Below are 24855 nucleotides of genomic sequence, written 5' to 3'. Positions count from 1 at the left end.
CAAAAGAACTTCAATTCTCTCTCCTCAGAAAATCATCAAAGCGGCATCGCACTCCATAAGTCTGTCATTGCTATAAAAAATTATGAAATAATACCTTATATAATACATACTTTGGACATGTTGTCAGGAGGGATCAGTCCCTGGAGAAGGACATCATGCTTGGCAGAGTACAGGGTCAGCAGAAAAGAGGAAGACCCTCAACGAGGTGGCTTGACATAGTGGATGCAACAATGAGCTCAAGCGTAACAACGATTTTAAGGATGGCGCAGGACCGGGCAGTGTTTCGTTTTGTTGTGCATAGGGTCACTATGAGTCGGAACCAACTCGACGGCACCTAACAACAACAGCAACCTTATAATATTACTCTGATAAAAGGAGTATGGGCAAAAATGACAACCAGAAATTAATTGTTCCTAACTTAAGGGAAAAATATCTCCCTAGTTCTTAGTCCTCGGGGTGTTTTTTAAAAGTTGAACTTGAGAGCTACTTATTCCTCATGGGCCATTATGTACTATTTTCTGCCAACTCTACTGACTGGTAAGACAAACAGGGTAAGAATTTTATGAAAAAACAAGAGACTTGGCCATCTGTCATGGATTGAATTGTGTCCCCCCAAAATATCTGTCAACTTGGCTAGGTCGTGGTTCCCAGTATTGCATGATTGTCTACCATTTTGCCATCTAATGTGATTTCCCTATGTGTTGTAAATCCTATCACTATGAGGTAATGAGATGAATTAGTGTCAATTATATTGATGAGATCTACAAGATTAGATAGTGTCTTAAGCCAATCTCTTTTGAGATATAAAAAAGAAACGTAAAGCAGAGAGACATGGGGACCTCGTACCAACAAGAAGGCAGGGCCAGGAGCAAAGCGTGTCCTTTGGACCTGAGGTTCCTGCACGGAGATGCTCCCAGACCAAGGGAAAGCTGATGACAAGAACCTTCCTCCAGAGCTGACAGAGAGAGAAAGACTTCCCTGGAGCCAGCGCCCTGAATTCAGACTTTTAGCCTACTGGACTGTGAGAGAATAGAATGCTCTTTTTTAAAGCCATCCACTTGTGGTATTTCTGTTATAGTAGCACTAGATAACTAAGACACCAACCAAGCTTCAAAAATAAGAGGAAGCACCTGTCAGGGAAAAGCTGAGCACTAAGAAGAATTCAGAGAGTAAGGGATTAAAATAACCAGCTCTAATAAGTAAGTTTATTAGGTTATGGAACCTGTTTGGTTTTGTCCCAGAGTGCTGCTGGGAATGAGGATTCAAAAAATGATTTCTGAAGATCTAATAACTCATTTCTCTACTCTTAATTTCCCTCTAGAGCAAGACTTGAAATACATATATTACAGTGTGAGCCTACAAAGGCTCTTTTCCAGGAGAAAAAGGATAGTGCATTTTTTCAACCCTTTAGCAGCCAGCCATCCTCAAACGCCAACCCAGCTGAGTCTCCCAAAGGAGCAACATGACAACGGGGCTCCTACCATTTACAAAGTCACCGACTTACCTTCCACTTCACCTATACATCAGCTGAATGTTTCTTTCAACCTGAAACTCTTTATACAGGTTGAAGCCAAATGCCTTCTAGAAATTCACATTCCCTATGCCCTTCATGGAGCCCTGGTGGTGCAGTCGTTAAGAGCTCGGCTGCTCACCAAAAGGTCAGTTCAAATCCACCAGTTGCTCCTTGGAAACCCTACGGGGCAGTTTTACTCTGTCCTATAGGGTCACCGTGGGTCAAAATCGACTCGATGGCAAGGAGTTTTTTGGTTTTATTCCCTTCAGACTCTGCTAAGGCACCTTAAAGATGCTAATTAAATACCTGTGGGCAGACTAATAAAACCCAGTGCAGTGAAGCAGATTCACTTGCCCCTAAAAGAGCTAACCTACCAAGTCATTGTGAAAATACAATTATATGAAGCTTAGAGAAAAAAACGTGACTGGTAACCAAGACCATTTGATTGAAGAAGCTGCCTTGGGCCTTTCAAGTTTACAAAGTCCATTTTGTGAGTGCTCTATAACATTCAGGGTAAAACAATTTCGATTAAAATTAAGAACGCCCTCAAACTTGTGGTTAAGTGGGTCTCAGTCCAGTTCAAGAGACCATGTCAAGAAGACATATGCATCAAAATAAAGAGAAGAACCAAAAACTCACTCATGACACAGTAAAATTGATGAAAGGAAACACTGCATTTGGCTCCCTTTGGGCCTGTCGCTTAAAGGCAGTTACACGGGGAGCGGTGTGGGCAGACGACGTAATGTCCATCAAGTCTAACGAGAGGAGCCTGGCTGGTCCTTAAGATCTACAGGGGCTGCTCCTCCCTGACAAGGCCGGGCAGTTATCCTCTGCAGCCTGAGCCTGGGCTGCAGCTTCGCACCTACCAAGAGCCTTGGCCACTGCCCTCCCGCCACCCCCTGGATCCTGGGCTGCTTCTGAGCGTGCAGCAGCCAAGCGTGTGAGGCAGGGGCTGCGTTAGCATGAACCACACCATGAAGCCGTTACTCTGCATGGACTGCCATCATATATTGTAACTGCTCCCGTCACGTCAACAGGCATCATTTTCATCGGCCTGGTGGAATTTCTCCAACTAGAAGTTAAAATGACCCCCATTTCAATGAAAATAGGAGATCCCTCATTTGCAGGATCAACAGTTCACCCTCGGCAGCTGCCAGATACGAGAATGAGAGAAGTGGCAAGCGTGCGTGTAGCAGAGTTTGTCTCTCCTGGCCATTCTTCCATTTTTACAATTTGTCTTCTCTTAAAACACCAAGATGAGCAAGTTACAAATATAATTACTGTATTTCGAAACAAGCAATAACACGAGCCATGAACGCACTGAGAGAGGACGGCTAGCTTACCTCCGGCTCTGGCTGTAAGGACTGATGGTCTTCAGTTGAGTCTGGTAAAATTGCCCAGGTTATGTTGGCACTGGCTGATGGCAAAGAGCCAAGGGTCCCATTTTTCAGCTGCTCTGTGGAATGTGACTTGGGCCCGTGCCATCCCAGGATGTTTTCTGAAATAAAGACCTAGAATGATGCCAAGTATTTTCCAAATTAAACATTTATAGCTTAAGAAATATTTGTACCTTGTTGTATAAGGAGACCTACTTAAAATGGGCCCAACTTAATGCAGGGTGGGTTTAAATGGGACTTGTTTTGAAGGGAGGAGCCCTAGTGGCACAGTGGTTAAGAGCTATGGCTGCTAACTGCAAGGTTGGCAGTTTGAATCCACCAGCCACTCTTTGGAAACCCTGTGAGGCAGTTCCACTCTGTCCTATAGGGCAGCTATGAGTTGGAATCAACCCAACAGCATGGGTTTGGTTTTTGGTGGTTTTTAACAATGGGACAAGTAATCAGAGGTGAGTTTCTTTACCTTATACAATTCTGTATTAGAATATGTTGTAGTTTATTAAGAAAATGTTCTGCATCCCACTTTGGTGAGAGGTGTCTGGGGTCTTAAAAGCTAGCAAGCCACCATGTAAGATGCATTGGTCCCAACCCGCATGGAGCAAAGGAGAATGAAGAACACCAAAGACACAAGGAAAACGTTAGCCCAAGAGACAGGAAGGGCCACATAAACCAGAGGCTCCATCAGCCTGAGACCAGAAGAACTAGGTGGTGCCCAGCTACTACCAATGACCGCCCTAACAGGGAACACAACAGAGAGTCCCTGACGGCGCAGGAGAAAAGTGGGGTGTGGAACTCAAATTCTAGTAAAGAAGACCAGACGTAATGGTCTGACTGAGACTGGAGGGACCCCAGAGGTCACGGCCCCCGGACTCTCTGTTAGCTCAGAACTAAAACCATTCCCAAAGCCAACTCTTCAAAGATTAGACTGGACTATAAGACATAAAACGGTTCTCGTGAAGAGTGTATTTCTTGGTTCAGGTAGATACATGAGACTAAATGGGTAGCTCCTGTCCGGAGGCAAAGTGAGAAGGCAAAGAGGGACAGGAACTGGTTGAATGGACACGGGAAACCTGGGTGGAAAGGAGGAGTGTGCTATCACACTATAGGAGAGCAACTAGGGTCACATAACCATGTGTGTATAAATTTTTGTATGGGAAACCAACTTGAACTGTAAACGTTCATTTAAAGCAAAATTAAAAAAAAGAATATGTTGTTGTTAGGTGCCATTGGGTAGATGCCAACTCACAGCAACCTCATATGCCAAAGTAGAACTGTCCCATAGGGTTTCCCCTGGTGGCGTGGCGGTTAAGCACTTGGCAGCTAACCGAAATGTCAATAGTTTGAGCCCACCAGCCACTCCATCAGAAAAAGATGTAGCAGTCTGCTTCTGTAAAGATTATAGCCTTAGATACCCTATGGGGCAATTCTACTCAGTCCTATAGGGTCATTATGAGTTGGAATCAACTCATGGCAATGCGTTTGGTTTTTTGGTTTAACCTTTATGGAAACAGATCACCAGGTCTTTCTCTCCTGCAGAGCCAATGGGTGGGTATGAACTGCCAACCTTTCAGTTAGCAGCCCAGCCCCAGTGCATCACCAGGTCTCCTTATTAGAATATGAACAGGTCTCAAATTCAGCTATTTACAGTCTATAGATTTGCTTGTATCTCTTGGATGCCCTGTTTGTGGTTCTATGCCCACCCTCCCCTCTTCTCCCCACCCTCATTAATCCCAGAAGCCAGGAGAGAAATCTTATCTTTGGTTGGTACTATCCTAGCAATAGTACCATTCTCTCTCATGGAACTGGGGGATAAACGACTCCTCAAGTGCTAATAACATGGTCTATCTCAGGTACCTGCCCCGCTGGGTTGATCTGCTCTTGCCAGGTCTCCCAGAGGAGGTGAACTGATCTTATTATACACCTGACATCTCACAACTACCACACACAGCCAGGGGCCCACTGCGTACAAGGTCAAAAGTAAAAAGTATGAAAACAAGGAAGACAAAAACCAAAAAATGCAGGTAAGGAAGTTTCTATTTTGAAACAAGAGGAAGACACAAAGGAGCTTACGAAAATAAAAGCTGTCCATATCCTCCTCTAAACCCTTCTTCAAAGGAGCGAATAAGAAGCTAATAGGATGGTAAGAGGAGACGCACATTCCACCTCAGTCTAACGAGAATAAGTAATAAAACGTAGGCTGAAGTGGAGGCTGACTTGTCTGAATTAGAACTCGACCTTTTAGCCCTAAAATAGTTCTGTCAGCCTTTTCACTAGAGTCACCCAAAGAAAAATTTCTAAGTATCCCAAACTTTTAACACCCCCAGGGAATCTAGTTCACAGAAACCAAATAACAGGCAGCTGCAAAGGGGTGTATGTGTGCTCATGGATGTGTTAGTGTGCACTGTATTACCCAAAAAAGTATACTTTTATTCAAGAATCTTTTTTTTTTTTGGCTTTTTAAGTTCAAGTATCAGATCACATCACTCTGCTACCGAAAAGCTTCAAATGGCTTCTCACGGCAATCAGAATAAAATCTAAACTACTCAGCTTACCTCCCAAGGCCACACGCCTACCCAACACCATCTCTCTCTCCTCTCTCCCTTGGCTCGCTATGCTCAAAACACACGGGCATTTTCTCCATTTCTTGAATGAGCCAAGTTCATTACAGCCTCAGAGGCTTTGCAGGTGCATTTTCCTCTCCCCAAGTTCATCTACATGGAGGTGGAAGAGGTCTCCTGTGTGAACTCAGGGTCAGCTCCACCATCACTAGCTCAGAGGGGCCTCGTGGGACCTCCTGAGCCAAAGTAGCACCTCCAGGACGCTCTCTGGTCACATGGCTCTGCTTACGGTCGTCACAGCACTCAGCACTATCTGAATTCACCTACTTCCTTTGGCTACTGTTTTTCTCTCCACCCCAGAAGGTCAGCTCCTTGAGGGCAAGGTCAATATTGCCCTTGCCTGTGGCAGTGTCCCCGGACCTAGGAACACAGGCTGGCGGGGCAGGGTATCAGCTCAATAAATAACTGAGGGATGAATGAGCACCTACTAATACATTTAGAGATTGTCAATTTCAGAGACTGTGAGTTTCACAGCCTCCTAAAAATTAAAAAAAAACTAAGAACATACATCTCGGCTTTTTGACTCTTTTCGCCAAACTCCAAAATGAGAAGGCCAACTGTCTGAGTCTCCGTAACAGAAATACCAAGTGGGGGGTTTTAAAGAACAAAGATTTATTTTCGCACAGTTCAGGTGGCTAGAAGTCTGAATTCAGGGCACCGGCTCTAGGGGAAGATACTTGTCGCAGCTTCTGTAATCCCACTGTTGCTTGGTCCCGTGGCGATATGCACAAGGCTCTAACTTTCCCTCATCTGTGTTTGCTTCTCTCTGTATCTAAACTGTTCTTTTTATACCTCAAAAGTCATCAGGCCATTAGAGTTAGGACACACTTTACACTAATATGGGCTTATTAACATAACAAAGAAAACCCTATTCCCAGTGTTCCCAAATGGGATCACACCCACAGCTACCGGGTTTAGGATTCCAACACATTTGGGGGAGGGGGGCACAATTCAATCCATAACACCCATGCTAATGGCTTATTTAACTCGAGCTCCACAAATTTTATAAGAAAATGAAAAAGTTATTAGAAGGATGAGTTAAGGAAAGCATACTAAATTCTGCTCTGGCCTCCTCCCTTCAAATACATGTCGTCAGCTCTTTTGTTCTTACTTATGCCCAAGGTCACATGTGTCAACCACAGGGATTCCCCAAGACTCTACCATCACCTGCTCTGACAGTGCTGGCTCCAGGGTCCTCTCCTAAACATGCGTTGCGTTAATCATCCTGTTGGCACCCACTTCTTACCTGGCGCTAGAATGTGCTTGTCTGGTTATAGGTATCTGCTCTGAATTTGAACCATATTCCCTGGATCAAGGTCTGTAGCTACCAGAAAACACAGAAGACAGTACTCTGTACCCCAACACCATTATAAATCTCTCTGTAACTGGGTTGAATACAAACCCCAAAACAAACCCGTTGCCATCAAGTCGATTCTGACTCAGAGACCGTATAAGACGGAGTAGAACTGTCCCATAGGGCTTCCAAGGAGTGGCTGGTGGGTTTGAACTGCCAACATTTTGGTTAGCAGTTGAGTTCTTAACCATTGTGCCACCAGGGTTGAATAGTGTCCCTCAAGAATTCATGTCCACTGAAACCTGTGAATGTGGCCTTATTTGGATTACATCTTGGCAGATGTAATCAAGTTAAGGTGATGTCATACAGGGTTAGAGAGGGCCCTAACTCCCGTATGAATGGTATCCTTATAATAAGAGGGGTATTTGGACACAGACACACAGACACGCGGGAGAACAACACGTGACGCAAAGGCAGTGATCGGAGTTAGGCTGCCACAACCCAGTGAATGGCAAAGACCGCCGGCAGCTACCAGAAGCTAGGAGGGAGGCATCGAACAGATTCTCCTCCTGGCCCCCAACGAGGAACCACCTTGTTTGTCAACAGCTTGATTTAGGATTTCTGGCCTTGGGAACTGTGAAAGAATAAACTTCTGTTGTCTTAAGCCACCTGGTTTGTCGTAACTTCTTATGGCAGCCTTGGGAAACTAATACACCACCCAGACTCCCAAGGAACGCAGCCTTTCCAGTTGGGAGCACGGGTGTGCCTTTTCTTGGCAGAATTAGAGGCACACATCTAGGCTGGGAAAAACACATGCTCAAGTCCCCCAGCAGTCAACTGCCTCCACCAAGCTGGTGAATTGGATTTAGTAGACACCAAGAATGCAAGCGAGCCACATAACATCACCAAGTTACTTTATTAATTTTAATTACAAACCTCTCCATAAGGAAACCCTGGTGGCATAGTGGTTAAAAGCTATGGCTGCTAAACGAAAGGACAGCAGTTCAAATCCACCAGCTGTTGCTTGGAAGCCCTATGGGGCAATTCTACTCTGTCCTGTAGGGTTGCTTCGAGTCAGAATCGACTCGACAGCAATGAGTTTGGTTTTTGGCTTTTTTATATAGGGGCTCTGGTAGTGTAATGGTTAAGAGCTTGGCTGCTAACAAAAAAGGCTGGCAGTTCAAATCCACCAGCCACTTCTTGGAAACCTCATGGGGCAGTTCTACTCTGTCCTATATGGTTGCTATGAATAGGAATCAACTCGCCAGCAACAGGTGTTTTTTGTTTTTATCTTAGGGGGTGTCTTAGTTATCTAGTGGTGATATAACAGAAATACCACAAGTGGATGGCTTTAACAAACAAATTTATTCTCTCACAGTCTAGGAGGCTAGAAGCCCGAATTCAGGGCACCAACTGCAGGGAAAGGCTCTCTCTCTCTGTCAGCTCTGAAGGAAGGTCCTTGTCATCAATCTTCCCCTCCATCTAGGAGTTTCTCAGCACAGAGACCCAAGGTCCAAGGGACATGCTCCACTCTCAGCTCTTCTTTCTTGGTGGAAGGAGGTCCCTCTCCTCTCTGCTTATTTCTCTCTTTTATATCTCAAAAAAGACTGACTCAAGATACAATCTAATCCTGTGGATTGTGTCCTGCCTCATTAACATCACGGAGGTTAGAATTTACAACACATAGGATAATTATATCAGGGCACAAAATGGAGGACAACCACACAATACTGGGAATCCTGGCCTAGCCAAGTTAACACATATTTTGGGGGGACACGATTCAATCTATAAAAGGGGGACTATATGAAGAAAGAAGAATATAGCATTGGGATTGGACTAAGACTGTTTAACAACCTGCAATATGCAGATGACACAACCTTCCTTGCTGAAAGCAAAGAGGATTTGAACCACTTACTGATGAAGACCAAAGACTACAGCCTTAGTACGGATTACACCTCAACATAAAGAAAACAAAAATCCTCACAACTGGATCAATGAGCAACATCATGATAAATGGAAAACAGACTGAAGTTGTCAAGGATTTCATTTTACTTGGATCTACAATCAACATTCATGGAAGCAGCACCCAGGTAATCAAACAATGCATTGCACTGGGCAAATCTGCTGCAAAAGACCTCTTTAAAGTGTTGAAAAGCAAAGGTGTCACTTTAAAGACTAAGGTGCAACTGACCCAAGCCATGGTACTTTGAATCACCTCATATGCGTGTGTAAAAGCTGGAGAGTGAATAAGGAAGACTGAAGGAAAAATGACATCTTTGAACTACGGTGTTGGCGAAGAATATTCAATATACCATGGACTGCCAGAAGAACGAACAAATCTGTCTTGGAAAAAGTATAATCAGAATGCTTCTTAGAAGCAAGGATGGCGAGACCACATCTCATATACTTTGGACATGTTATTAGGTGGAATCAATCCCTGGAGAAGGACATCATGCCTAGTAAAGCAGAGGGTGAGCGAAAAAAAAAAAAAAAGGAAGACCCTCAACGAAATGGGCTAACACAGTAGCTGTAACAATGGGCTCAAGCATAACAACCATCATGAGGCTGGCACAGGACCAGCAGTGTTTTGCTCTGTTGTACATAGTGTCGCTGTGAGTCGGAACTGACTTGATGGCAGCTAACAACGACGACATATCTTAGAGATGTCATCAAGGAAAGGTCTGTGAGTCAAAACACACAGATGGGAGGCAGATGAATACGGAAGTACTTTCAGATGCCTGTCTAGTTGCTGAGTGTTTGAAATAAAAGGAGCATCAGACAACATTTCTAGCCAAAGGCTCCAAAGCCAACCTATTCCCTGGAAGTCAGAATGAAATGCTACAGAAGATCAAATGCTACAAGACCACAAATTAACTTTTGATTCAGAAAAGGGCTAGTAGAAAAAAAAAACAGAGCAAGGGTCAGAAAGCAAAGAAGCTCTAAGCAGGAACAATCGGTATGGATATTGGGTCTGCTGCGGGTAATCTGGACCTCCCGGCCCGTTGAACACTCACACGAAACCCAGACAGGGTTTTACTTTAATGAGATTTTTATTTCATCAGCTCAGCCTGGCTCTCCTTAGGCATAACCATTATGTTTTTATTGGTGGTAGTCAGGCTGCGATAGCTCTTATCAACCTCGAGAGCCCCGAGATTTTACACAAACGCATCCCATCCGATATTCCCAGAGCTGCCACGTTCTCACTCCGCTGGCTTGAGATTCCGGAACTCTGTTTTAACTGCAGGCAGCTGAGATGTTGTGGCTGCAGGAAGTAATTTAGCTTTTTCCCCAGTGCACGGCATGGATTTAACAAATACATGCAGAATGTTTTCAAACTGAAGGGGCTATGTTATAGGGAATATAACTTTCATAGGGGTTAACAAGACAAGGAAACAAATTAGCCATTGTGATGTCTCATGCTTCCCCTATTCTCCAGCTTCCAGCCAGGTTCCTTGGAATACAAAATGGCCAAAAGGAAGAGGGATGGGGAAATGGGGAGAGGGAAGGGACCACGAGGAAGGTAATACTCTAAGTGGCACAATGTCAGGGACTCTGCTTGGACTCCCCTCCTCCCAAACACTTCTCATTTCAACCTGTCACCACATCTGAAATTCCTCCATTAGTTTCTGTCCCTTCAAAAGCCTGTTGCCCTTGAGCCGATTCCGACTCATGGTGGCCCCACGTGTTACAGAGTAGAACTGTACTGCACAGGGTTTTCAACAACGCAGTGGTTAAGAGCTCAGCTGCTAACTGAAGAAAAGGTTAGCAGTTCGAATCCACCAGCTGCTCCTTGGAAACCCTATGGGACAGTTCTACTCAGTCCTATTAGGTTGCTATGGGTTGGGAACAGCTCGACAACAACTGGTTATGGGAATCTTACAGAGTAGATCCCCAGCGTCTTCTTCTGAGGTGCCTCTGGGTGGATTTGAACTGCCAATCTTCTAGTTAGTAGTCGAGTGTAAACCACCCACAGAAAAACACCAAAGGCTCAATGAACACTATAAAAGGAAACTGAAAATTTGCTAGAGACCAGCCTTGAGGAAAGAGGTTTTAAGGGGATAATTTTAGGAATAAGAAAATGGTCAAGCTCGTATCTAGAGTAGAAAGATTCTTTCTCGGCATGAGCCTATGAGGTGGCAGAGGCTCGAAGTTACGACACGGGGAGAGAGACCATGGAGAGCCTTGAAAAGCCTCCAGGTTTAGCTCTGAATTTGTGCCCAAATGGCGGTCACTAAGGATCTGTTCTAATGTGGAAATGTCAAGGAGTCTCACTGGAGTTGCAGGATCAGGGTTTCATTTTCAGACTGAAAAAGATGAGAAAAGGCAGAAAACCAGATTTTGGCATTTTCACTCTGTGTTTGAATACACACATGTTCTTTCCTGGATTGGACCCTGCAGCAGAAATTTTGCTGTTGTTGTTATAAAGGACTTTAATGGGACCACTGGCGAAATTTAATAAAGTCTGTAGATACAGAAATAGGATTGGGTTCACGTTAGTTTATTGATTTTGTTTGCTGCACTTGCATTATACAGGAAAGTGTCCTTTTTAAGGAAACAAACATTGAAGTAATTTAAAGGTGAGAGGACATCATGTTTGCAACTTACTCAAGTGGTTAAAAAATTATAATATGCTTATATACTTAGAGGGAAAACAATGAAACAAGTATCTTAAAACATTACCATCTGGGGAATTCGGACATAAGTATACGGAAATTTTTGATGCTATTCTTGCAATTTCTCTGGAAGTCTGAAACTGTATAAAATAAAATAAATATCCCTGCTCTGAGAGAACTGTGAAGGTAGCAGACTGTATTCCTGGTCCCAGTATGGAGAACCCAGAGCCCGCTCGATGGCCTGCTCTGGATGAACAAAGAACCACAAGCAGAGGAAGGTAGATATCACAGTGGGAAGCCTGCACCTCTAGCCTGACTCTGCCATGTTACTCAAGGGCCTCAGGCAAATCATTTAACCTCTCTGCATCTCAGCACCACATCTGAAGAATGGGTGTGATACTATCTACCTCGTGAAGATTTCAGAAAACGTGTAGCAAAGGCCGAACAGTGGCAGGACCGGAGCTCAATAAATGATGGTACATTTATAAGAAGAAACCCAAATTACCCCACATGATCTACTCTGGAAAACCAACCATGACTTTTAACCTTCAGCGATATGGAGAGCAAAGAGTAATTGAGGAAAACATGAAATATGAAGACCATCGCTTATCCTAGCTGTACTTTATCACCCATGTTGCCCTCATTTCTTCATGAATTAAGTGATCTCTGAGCAACAAAGCTCAGTGAGGCTTCTATTATTCTGTTAATTATAATACTTAATAATTATATATGACATGGACAACCTCAAGCTATTTTCACCTTTATTAATGAATTAATTTTTTCATTAAACTCTCCTCTAAAAAGGTTGAGGCATAATTAGGGAGTGAATTATAATTTCTAACACACTGATAAAGAATTAGAAATGCTTCTGGTCTGTATTCCAGAGAAGTCTTCGCAAGGTTCATGAGGGACACGCATGAGGACATTCACTGCAGCGAGGTCAGCAGGGATGAGAGCTGGAGGAAGTGTGGGTGTTCGTCATCAGAGAGCAGTTGGTACAATATGGCAGACTCACACGATGGAGAAGTCTGCACAGTTAGAATTAATGGAGGGGGTGCTACATAGCAATGGATCTTACAAATAAAAAAAAAAACCAAACCCGCTGCCATCAAGTCAGTTCCGACTCATGGCAACCCTATAGGACAGAGTAGAACTGCCTCATAGAGTTTCCAAGGAGCACCTGGTAGATTTGAACTGCTGACCTTTTGGTTAGCAGCCACAGCACTTAACTACTATGCCACCAGGGTTTCCACAAATAGAATGCCAAGTGAAAAAAGTAACAAGTGGAATGAAATCTATAATGTGATGCCAGCAAGTCTGAAACAAATCCATAGTATTCATGAAAACATGGTCAGCTAAATTTCTAACCGGATGTTAAATTTCTAATTTGTAAAAGAAAAAAAATATGCCAGAGTAGGGAGCAAAGAAGAAGGAGTGGATGGCAAGACACTTGGGAAAAAGGATAGGTGGATGGATGGTGGATGAATGGATTGATTTAAAGGAGGAAGGCAATGGGAAACACACACAGAGAGACCCGACAGGACTCACTGCAAACACCGAAGCGCCCACTGGGACTCTTACCTGAGGCCCCTGGCTTGTGGCTGTGCTGGCCCAACTGCTGTACACTCTGCTGTAACAAGCTGAGGCACTCGCCAAGGCAGCTGAGGGTCGCAGCAGAGGTAGCTTTCAGGAGCAGCAGATCCTGGTCCAAGGCAGTGAGGGGGCCAGAACCCGGGAGGGACTCGATGGCATGCACGAGGTTCTTCTGCTGTCCTTCTACCTGGCTCATCATCTACAAGAAGCAAAATACAGCAACGAAGTGAGAGTCGAAAGTCTTCCTTTCAACAGCCTTGGAGCCCCGCGCTTAAACCATGGAACTGGATGAACATGGCGAGAGAAACCATCATCACCCAGAGGGGTGAGCTGAGCATCAGCTCAGAGGACGTTTAATGCTCATTGATGGGACGCAGTCCTGGGTGAAATCTACCAGGTAAGTCTATCCAAACCACTGCCTGTCAATTGCACACACCCGCAAATCTAATCAAAAGAGAATTTTAGAACATTAGAGCAGAAAGGGACCGTCAGGATCATCTGGGTGTGTGGTTTTACAGAGCTTCAGAAGATATGGGAATGACAGATACATTAAAGGCATAAGTCCTTGTGACCACTTTAAAGCTCTTTTACTATGGAAGGTCATCTGAGATTGTGGGGGCACCAGTGGCTTTGTCTCAGAGCAAAATTAATTCTTCACTTTCCTTCTAACTCCAATTCTAGACTCCTTGGCAGTCCCATTCAAAGTTCAAAAAAGAGAAGTGAAATCTAGGGTAGGGAGATCACACTGAAGCCAGTACAGAACCACCACACCCTCTCCAAAAAAAAAATACCCCCAAAGAATTTGACTTTCTTAACACTGTATAAGATGTCAGAAAGAAGGAAGAAGAAAAAAAAAAAAAAAACCCACAGAGATTCTAGTTCTGGTCCATGGCTTAAGCTAATACAATCCAAGATAATCATATTTCATGTCCTGGCTCCAACTCCTAAGTTACAGACAAGAGATAGTCTAATTGCATCTTTAACTTCACAAATCAAGGAGAAAGGAGCTGGGCACTAGAAAAGGACTTTAATGGTTATCTTGTGAAGTTCATCCCCCTCACGTTTTACAACTTATCTCATTAAACAAGATGCTGTACATGAAGTGCTTAGCACCATGCTTAGCAAATACGCCCTGAGCGAGGAGAAGAGGACCTAAAGAAAGCAAGCTGCCCAAGGTCACGGAGCTGGTTAGCACCAGAAGCAGGGACAGAATCCTGTTCTCTGGGCTCCAGTCCACCATTCTTCAAGCTCCCCCCACAAAAGCCATCCTTAATTTGCAGCAACGTCTATCTGCTGCTTTGGCACTGTCATCCCTGGAGGATCCCTGTTGCCATCATGAAGTTGTCGGCTGGGGTAACAACAATTACTTAGTGGCCATGTTTCCAGACTTGGACACAAAACTCATTCCATGTTCAGATTTGTTTTTCTCTTTCCTTTCATAACAAATACCTTTTTTTTTTTTTTTTTAATCACGCTGTGTAGTTGTCTGCTTAAAATAAGACATTCAGCCATTGCAACTCTACTTACCAAAACTGGTGCTGCTACTTCAGAAAGGTTTAAAAAATCAGTGTTAATAGACACGTTGCACCGACACGGTTTGGAGAGTTCTCACCTTCACATACGCACCCCTCATTTGGCCACCCAGGCTGTTTTCTGCAGATTACAGAGGTTACCCCTAGCCATTCCAAATCTTAACACGACGCCTTGTGCAACACAGGATATCAATACTTATTTCTCCTTCAGGTTTTCGCTTAACAGTTACTTTTTCAAGAAAATTCCCTCCCAAACCACCTCATTTATAATTACATCCCCAGCCAATCCGTGACATCTCAGTTCTCCTTATCAACCCTATTTTTCTCCATAGCAGTTACCGCCTTCCAACCTAGCTCGTGATTTCATTATTAGGTTCATTTATGTGTAGTGGTTAAGAGCCATGGCTGCTAACCAAAAGGTCAGACTCTATGGGGCAGTTCTACTCTGTCCTATAGGGTCGCTATGAGTTTGTAATCGACTCGATGGCACTGGGTTTGGTTTTTGGTTTTAAACTAGTGTGTAAGCTGCACAAGGGCAGATCCTTCCCTGTGTTTTCACTGACTTATCCCCAGTACAGTAAATGCCTGCTGAATGAATCCCCGATACCGCTCTTCTCTCACTGAAAGTGCAACAGAACCCATTTATGACACAAAATTCTGCAGAAACCACTCTGACCAGATAAATTATTAATCAGTTAGCATAATACGGCTGGCAGCTTAGTAAAGGAGCAAGCCTCCATGATCAGTTTGTCAAGAAATGCAGCTGACTGGTTAAATTTCACTTCGAGCAAAACAAAGCGTCCATACATTCTTTGACAGTCAACTCTAAGTAGAGCTGCTTACAGAGAGAAGTGGACTGGCTATTTCTAGTGGTCAGCATTTCTGTAAATTCCTACCATAAAATCTTGCCTTACAAAAATGATGCACTGAAGGAGAGAAGAAAATATCATGATGAAAACTGTAATAGATTATGTTTTTTACAATTATGAGTGATGTTGTAACTATATGGAATACATTTGTTTTTAATTCAACAACGGAACTAACTGTACACCATTTACATGGCATAGGATAAATACTTATTTCACAAGCATAAAATACTATAAATCTTTGGTAATTAAAAACATGAAGTTGGCTTACAGACTCTTCCACTCTATGACGAGAAGTGTGTCCCCAGAGATGGAATCCATGCATCTGCTCTTTGAAAAGAATTCAAGAGTATTTATTGAAAGCCTATTGCCAACGCGTTGAGACAGAACTGCTTTTTAGAGGGGACATCTGGAAATGGAAGGGGGGCGGATTTGGCACTACAGTGACTGGGGAGGGGTACCGGCATGTGGGGGCAGGGGCTGTTGTCGTTAGCTGCCATTGAGTCAGTCCCTGACTCATAGTGACCCCATGTGTTAGGGAGTAGAACAGCTCCATTGGGTTTTCTAGGCTGTAGATCTTTTTTTTCCTTTTTTATATTTTTATTCTTGTTGTTGTTGAGAACATATGCAGGAAAACATGCACCAATCCAACAGTTCCTACATGTACAATTCAGTGACATTGATTGCATTTTTCGAGTTGTACAGCCATTCTCACCCCCCTCTTTTTCTGAGTTGTTCCTCCCCCATTAACATAAACTCACTGCCCCCTAAGGTTCCTATCTAATCCTTTGCGTTGATGTTGTCAATTTGATCCCATACAGATAGATCTTAAAAGAGCATAAGGAGCCCTGGCAGTGCAGTGGTTAAAGCAATCAACTGCTAACCGAAAGGTTGGTGGTTCGAAACCTCCCGTGACTCCGAGGGAGAAAGATGTGGTACTCTGCTTCCATAGACATTTACAGCCTTGGAAACCCTATGGGTTGCTATGAGTTGGAATCAACTCGACGCCAGTGAGTTTGGTTTTAAGGGTTTAAAAGAGCATAATGCTCAAGGCAGACATTCTTTACTAGTTAAGCTAAACTACTGTATTTTTTGCCAATTCAACTTTTTATAGGTGTACATCTTACTGACAACAATTACAATAATCAGCTGTACAACTCTTCCCTTAATCAACGTGATTGTTTCATCACCATTAACCCTCCTCCCCCTTCATCTCCCTCCAGCCCCTGGCAGCCACTAACAAATTTTGTTCTCTATACATTTGCCTTTTCTTGTCTTTTTATACAAGTGAGGTCATACAATATTTGTCCTTTTGTGATTCACTTATTTCACTTAGCATAATGTTGGCTGTTATCTTTATGAAAGAAGCTTGCCATGACTTTCTCCCATGAAGTCACTGAGCAGGTTCAAACTACCAACCTTTAGCTTAACAGCCAACTGCAAACCACTTGTGCTATCCAGACTCGTAGGTAGGGGCTAAAACGAACAACAAAAAACCAAACCCAATGCTGTCAATTCCGACTCATAGCAACCCTATGGGACAGAGTAGAACTGTCCCCATAGGGTTTCCAAGGCTGTAAATCTTTATAGAAGCAGATCGCCAGGTCTTTCTCCCATGAGGCAGCTAGTAGGTTCAAACCGCTGACCTTCTGGTTGGTAGCCAAATGTTTAATCACCGTGCCCCCAGGGCTCCTTGGGTAGGGGCTAGGAATATTCAATTTCTTGCAAGTCAGGGCACGCTCCCAGAAAACGAAGAACTTTCTGGCTCAAAATGACAACAGCACCCCCTTGGGTGACCTTGGGCTAGAACATTTCAATTACCAGGCACCTCATGGGTTTCACATATTTCTTGGCAAACTGAACACTAAAATATAAGACAAGCCTGGCACAGTGCTTGGCACATAGTAGACATCTCATCAAGATTCATTTTCTCCCATTCTTCCATGTGACGCAAAACATAACTCTAGTCTTTAATGACGCAATCAGTGCCAACCTGCACTTTACATCAACTTAATTAGGTCCAAAAGAAACTAAGTGAACTCTGAAGGAAATGTAGGCTTCCTACCCCTGGAGCTGTATATCACAGTTATTAGTCTTCTAACATTTGCAAAGACGAGGAGATACTGATGAAGAGTCTTAATCAGCCCACGAAGAAAAGGTTTCAGCTATTTCCGTGTGTCTGTATTTTTAATTATATTGGGCAAATCTGCTGCAAAAGAGATCTTGGAAGTGTTAAAAAGCAAAGATGTCACCTTGAGGACTAAGGTGCACCTGATCCAAGCCATGGTGTTTTCAATTGCCTCATATACACGTGAAAGCTGGACAACGAAGAAGGAAGACTGAAGAATAACTGATGCCTTTGAATTATGGTGTTGGTGAAGAATACTGAATATACCATGGACTATCAGCAAAAGGAACAAATCTCTCTTGGAAGAAGTACAAACAGAATGCTCCTTAGAAGCAAGGATGGCGAGACTATGTCTCATATACTTTGGACCTGTTGTCAGAAGGGATCAGTCCCTGGAAAAGGACTGCTTGGTAAAGTACGAGGTCAGCAAAAAGAGAAGACTCTCAGGGAGATGGACTGACACAGTGGCTGCAACCATGGGCTCAAACATAGCAAGAATTGTGAGGATGGCGCAGAACTGGGCAACATTTCATCCTGTTGTGCACAGGGCTGCTATCAGTCAGAATCAACTCGACAGCACCTAACAACAAATATTTTTAATTAAGGGCACAGATGAGAAGATGAATGTGGTACCAAAAGACTATGTGCACCGAAAAACACCAAGAGCAAATCTTCAAGCAGCCCCTTCACGCCCCCTTCAAGGTTCCTAAAAGCTTATCAACTTAAGAGTAAAATCAACAAGAGCAAAGCACAGCCGTCGTCACTGAGCACACCTACTGGTACCAGTCCTCAAAAACGCGTCGAATCGCTTGCTTTAATTACATAAGTTTCACACCAGAACCCTAGATACTTTTTCCAAGGCGCCACCAACATTCATTACCTGTGGTGTTTAAAAACAAATCAAAACAAAAAATGCACAAATTCCATTTCTTTCTGGTGTTTGGCTTCCACAGTCAGAGGCCTCACCATCTTTTAACGCAGGTACAGAAATGGGGTCCCAAACTAAATTTCAGAGATCTGCCTCTTAAAAACGTCAACTCTAGGGTAGTGAAACAGACTAAATATAAGTCAAATTCAACTGACCAGTTAAGCAAACCAATTTCTCAGGGAGTAAATCCTATGGCCTGTTTCCCACAGCACAAACAACGTCACATCCATTACAAAACCAAGTCACAGGAGTTTAATGCTAATAGGATCAGTGGTTATTGAAAATGAAAGACCACAGTCAATGAAGCCTGAAACCAAGACACAAAAACCAAAACCCAATGACATCCAGCTGAACAAGTCCGTTGTTGCTGTTGGATGCCATCGAGTCGGTTCCAACTCATAGCGACCCTATGTACAACTGAACAAAACACTACTGCCCAGTCCTGCGCCATCCTCACAATCACTACTGTGTTTGAGCCCATTGTTACACCTGCTGTGTCAATCCACCTTGTTGAGGGTCTTCCTCTTTTTCGATGACCCTCTACTTTACCAAGCATCATGTCCTTCTCCAGGGGCTGGTCCCTTCTGATAACCCATCCAAAGTATGTGAGACGAAGTCTCACCATCCTCCCTCCTAAGGAAGATTTTGGCTGTACTTCTTCCAAGACAGGCTAAACAGGGAACTGAAGGGGACGGCAAGGGGAGAAGGGTCTCGTTTAACTTGATTGCTCTGCTTTTTCTGAGCTATAAACCTTGGATCAGGTTTCAGAAGCACCTGAAAGGCCCAGTCCTGGCAGGTGAAGTGTCAACAGATACTCAGCCACTCATCCATTACTCATCAAAGGATTAGCGTGATGCACTTCCTGACCACAGATTTCTTATCCTGAAGCAATCAAGGCTTCTTGCCTTGGTGGGCAGAGCCTCCCAGGCTCACTGGTCACCAGTGCCTTTGGTAACTCAATCCATCTTCCTGGAAGTGGACAGAACGATTTGATGCCAAGCTCAAGGTAGCCTGGGTTGAACATTTCTCCTCAGTCTGGTGGAATTCCTGAGCCCCTTCTAAGAATCCCCTCTACAGCAGGGGAGTCAGTCCCTGGCTAACTGAGACACTTATCCACTTAGGCCAAAATCTTCACCTAGGCTTAAAAGCTATGCATCAAAGATCTTCAAAACCAAATTCATCTACACACACACCATAGAGCTTACTATCTCCATTAACATGACTTTACCGTTCCACTACCCCCTTTAGTATTATTTTAATATTCCAGGAGAATCCCCTCCAGAAATTGTTTGGCTGTTCGTTATAGGAATTACCCAAAAGACCCATCAACTCTTTAACAGAAATCATCAACAATTTAGACCATAAGATCCATAGAATTCCTTGCCTCAAAATCCTTGACTTGTTTCCACAAACCCTGGACTGTTGTATTGTGATTCTTACCTAATCCTAATCAAGTCCTCCCATCATAAACCAAAGTTCGAATTCTCAATAAATTCTGACGTTGCCCTCCTCACTCAGAGACACAGCCAACACTCGATGGAGGTGGTGTTCTCTTTTACACCAGTGAAGAATAAACTCAATTTTGGCTTATCGACAGGATGTGTTGTTGATATTTTGGAAGCCAGCATTCAAATTTCCAATGTCTTTCCCCAAATTTCTGAGTTTTGGTGCATACTAAGTCCTGCCTCACACCTGAACAATTTCTTCTCCCAGTGTGCTGCTGACTCTTCTATCTGACATTCAATCTTCCTCCTGAACTTTCTGGGTCATGTCTCTTGTCCTACCTCCTGGTACACTACCTACCTTGAATGCTAACTTACCGAGAGTTCACTTAAGGCAGGGTCCTGTGACCCCCTTGGGACATCACTCCCTGTACTGCCAAACACACCACTGTGTAGAACAGTCCTAACAACTCCTGATTACCCAGTATCTCTCAGGGCTTCTTAAGTAAATGGAGAAAGAAAATCCTATTTAGTGCCCAGATCTTCAAAATCCACAGAAGTCACATTTCTCAGTCAGGTTAAGAGACTGAAACGGGCAATAAGGGACAAGGCTGAGCAGGAGGAAATGGAGTCCACCTCCAATGTGAGGTTACAGTGAGGAAGGATCAAGTAAGACGACACAGGAAGAGAATGGAGACACCAATATAAGGAACATTAATACACTATAGTTAAATCAAATGAAACAGATAAAAAAAGATGTTAAGGATTGAACTATGTCCCCCTCCAAAAAAATATGTGTTGGAATCCTAACCCCTATCTATACCTGTGGATGTAATCCCAATTGGAAATGGGATTTTCTTTGTTCTGTGAATGAGGCTGTATCAGTGTAGGGTGCCATCCTAAACCTAATCACTGCTGAGTTATAAAAAGACCAGATTAGACACAAGAGCAGGCACAGATGCCACAGGAGGATCACCAAGGGACAGAGGAATGCGGGGACCACAGAAGATGGAACAAGGATCATGCCGTATTCCTCCGGAGCCAACACAGAAGCTTCCCCTTAGAGCTGGTGCCCTGAATTTGGACTCCTAGCCTCCTGAACTGTTAGAAAATAAAATTCCTGTTCTTTAAAAAGCTACCCATTTGTGGTATCTGTTACACCAGCAGTAAGAAACCAAGACAAAAGGTAAAAAGAACGAAATATCTCAAAGAAACTGATCATTCGAAGGTCCTCAATGACCAAACTGCAGGGTCAGCAAACTTTTCGTAAAGGGCCAGAGAGTTCGTGTTTTAGGATTTGTGGGCCATTTGGTCTCTGCCACAACTATTTAACTCTGCCACTGTAGCTCGAAAGCAGCATAGACAATGTATAAGCAAATGGCACAGCTGTCTTGATAAAACTTTATTTACAAAACAGACAGCCAAATTTGTAACTGCTTATTGAATCACGTTGATGATTGCTTTAAAAATCCTTGTCAGATTAATTCCAACATTGAAGCTATCTTGGGTTTGGCATCAGTTAATTGTCTATCTTTTCTCATTCAATTTGTGATTTTCCTGGATCTTGGTATGACAGGTAATTTTCTACTGTATTCTGGACATCTGGCTATTACGTTAGGAGGTTCTCATTTTAGCAGGCAGTCACCTTTTTAGGTTCAGCACATAGGTCCCAGAATACTTTTGTGAACTGTGCTTCCACTGGCAATTTTCAGAGCCTCTGTGGTGCTATTTTGGTTTGCCTGGTGTCTTACTCATCTAGAACTGCTATAACAGAAATACCACAAGTCGATCGCTTTAACAAAGAGAAGTTTATCTTCTACTGTCTAGTAGGCTACAAGTCCAAATTCAGGGCATCAGCTCCAGGGGAAGGCTATCTCTGTCAGCTCTGGAGGAAGGTCCTTGTCATCAGCCTTCCCTGGGTCTGGGAGCATCTCAGCACAGGAACCTCAGGTCCAAAGGACGCGCTCTGCTCCCAGTGCGCTTTCTTGGTGGTATGAGGTCCCCCAGTCTCTTGGCTCACTTCTCTTTTATATCTCAAAAGAGAATGGCTTAAGACACAACCTAATCTTGTAGACCTTATCAATATAACTGCCACGAATACATCTTATTAAATCATAGTGATAGGATTTACAACATATAGGGAAATCATATCAGAAGATAAAATGGTAGACAACCATACAAGGGAATCATGGCCTAGCCAAGTTGATAGATATTTTTGGAGGACACGATTCAATCCAGGACACTTGGTTTATCTAGTCGTTCTGGAGTTCCCACTGGTCCCTGCTGGTGCTGCCTGAGGGGGGACAGAACCAACTTCCCCAGGTCCACCAACTAGTGCTCCTAGGTAGGGAAAGAGGGTCCAGCCTTGTTGTGGCAGGATCACCCTTGCCACTGCCCATGCCCCCACCTGCAGTGTCCATGGGTTAGAGAGGGGAATCTCAAGTCTGAAGTCATATTTATGCTGTAGGGCACGGAAATCTACTTTCCATTCAAACGTGCAGACATCCTATTTCCATCTCCAAGTTAAAGACTAACTAGCCCTTTAGCAGTTAAGAGATCTAACTGGCCAGCTGGAGATTGTTGAGCACCTTCCGTTAACTGCTGGCTAAGAGAAGCTACTCTTCCTTGCTAAAGACGGACAGAACAGCACTCACCATTTCTAGCTTTCCCCCTACTTTCTGGCCATGTATCCGCTTTGCCTTTGGATTTCAAGGTGCCATTACTGAGGATGACCATGAGCAAATGATGTAAGCCATGGCCCCAATGACACTTGGCTTTCATTATGTGAGATGAGGAGGACAGAAGTGAAAGAAGACAGTGACCAAAAGGACAACCCAGAGTTATAGGACATCCAAAGCTCTGGTCTCCTGGTAGCTTAAATAGAGTGTACTGAGCATTATCACAAAGCTTCAGTGCAGCTTACAGATGAGCCCACGTTGTCTAGGGCAAACGGTAAAAGCAAAATTTCTAACTGCACACAAACACTCAAAAATATTTTCTGAAGATACGGGGACGCGCCTTCTGCGTTATTTAAAAACTGATTCCTTTCTATCATTTCTTCACCTTAGGCCTTTCTACAATCATATCCTCACCTCCTCCAATAATAACTCCACAGACTACACAAAGACAAAATGCAAATTTTATGTTTACAGACTTTTAAAAAGCAAACCCGTGCCGAAATGTTAAGGAAAAATGTGATCCTAGCATTCACAGCAGAAAGAATCTTACCACTCCATCGTGTTCTGCTTCATTTGGCAGAAACATCAGACCAGAGAGGCCTGGTGAGCTTGCCAAGGACACACAACAACACCTGTAGTGGTAAAGCTGGACTGGCACTCAATCCTCCCCCCTTTTTATGATGAGACATGATCCTGTGTAAATTCGCTTTTTAGACAGATACTGTCACATATTCTGGAAGCAAATACTACCTCCTGGCTCAAAGAACCACCATTGTAAATCTTCTTCCCACCACCCCTCACCCCACCATCCTTCTTTACCACCTGGGACCAATTTGCTTTTTTATTTTTGTCTGACTACAAAAGATCGGGCTCTCTCCATCACCAGCCACTCCAATAAGATCAGACAGTAAAAGCAATGACAAAGAAGGCGGGACAAATGACTTGCAATCCCACTTTCTAAAGATAAGCACTGTTAACATTCTGGTACATATTACTCTCTTCTATTTATACATATGTACAGGGGGTGGGCGCCCACGCCCTTGAGAGGCAGGACAGATTGATGTGGTCTTCACGTTCAATAATGACACTTGGCCTTTATTATACACGATGAGAGGAAAAAAGATGAAAGACGAGAGTGGTTAAAAGGTCAACCCTGAGATACAGGATGCCCGAAGTCTGCTCTGGTCTCTTGGTAGTTTATGATGCCTGTGCTGAGCGTTATCACAAAGTTGCACTGCAGTTTATAGATCAGCCCACGTTGTCCAGGGCAATTTAAAAGGGATCGTTCTTTACAATTTCGTAACCTTTTATAACTTAGAATGCATGGATTCTGCTCAGAAATAATCCAGTGGAATGTGAGGACGCATAAAACCAAGCCAAACCACGGTAAAAGTAAAATTCCGAACTGCACACATCGCTCAGAGACACCTTCTGAATATACGGGGACCAGCCCCTCGGCAATATTTAAAAACTGATTCCTTTCCATCATTTCTTCACCTTAGGCTCTTCTACAATCATTTCCTCACCTCCTCCAATAACAACTCCACACTGCACAAATACAAAATGCAAGTTTTATCTTGACAGACTTTTAAAAAGCAAACCTATGCTGAAGTAGTAAGGAGAAATGACACAGGATTCACAGCTGTCAAGTCAGTTCTCACTCATGGGGCTGTCGAGTTGGTTCTCATTCACGGCGACCCTTTGTGTGTCAGAACTGGGCTCTGCTCCATAGGGTATTCAATGGCTGGCCTTTTGGAAGTAGGTCGCCAGGCCTGTCTTCCAAGGCACGTCTGAGTACACTTGAACCTTCAACCTTTCAGTTAGCAGCTGAGCTTGTTGACTGTTGGGTACCACCACCAGGGACTGTAGGGGAAGTATAGATGTGACAATATTGGCTACTGAAGCTAGGGATAGAGACATGGTGGTTTAAAATCATCGTCTCTATTTTTACGTTTGAAGTTTTTCATGATAATACGTTCTTAAGACGCACGGGGAAAATACATTATAGACATCTGTCCACATCAATAGACACAGCTCTGATTTTAATGGCTGCATTGCATAAGAAGCTTTAACTCCATGCAAAGTAGCACTGTAGGAATTATGTGACAGAAGATCCCTGAACAAAGGTTAAAAACTATTACTTTTTAATGCCAAGTGTCAGTACTAAATGCTAATGTGTTGGTAACAAGTGTGTAAGACACAACGCCCGCCGATCTCTCTTACCTTGTTCCCACAGTGAACACCACAGGCCAGCAG

General features: G+C 43.6%; 1 protein-coding gene across 2 annotated transcripts in view; it reads right to left on the bottom strand.

Annotated features, from left to right (window-relative positions):
• Nucleotides 1-24855, bottom strand: part of OSBPL10 (oxysterol binding protein like 10) — a 324062-nt gene that overhangs the window by 76697 nt on the left and 222510 nt on the right. For both annotated transcript variants that reach the window (XM_049871176.1, XM_049871175.1), the window contains exons 5-6: nucleotides 13014-13224; nucleotides 2857-3011 (exon numbers count right to left, since the gene is read on the bottom strand). In XM_049871176.1, coding sequence (XP_049727133.1) covers nucleotides 2857-3011; nucleotides 13014-13224 — 366 coding nt within the window. The remainder of the gene's footprint in view (nucleotides 1-2856; nucleotides 3012-13013; nucleotides 13225-24855) is intronic.

The sequence above is a fragment of the Elephas maximus genome, chromosome 27 (assembly GCF_024166365.1).
Source record: "Elephas maximus indicus isolate mEleMax1 chromosome 27, mEleMax1 primary haplotype, whole genome shotgun sequence".
NCBI classification, from domain to species: Eukaryota; Metazoa; Chordata; class Mammalia; order Proboscidea; family Elephantidae; genus Elephas; species Elephas maximus.
This window is presented reverse-complemented; position numbering and strand designations above follow the sequence as displayed.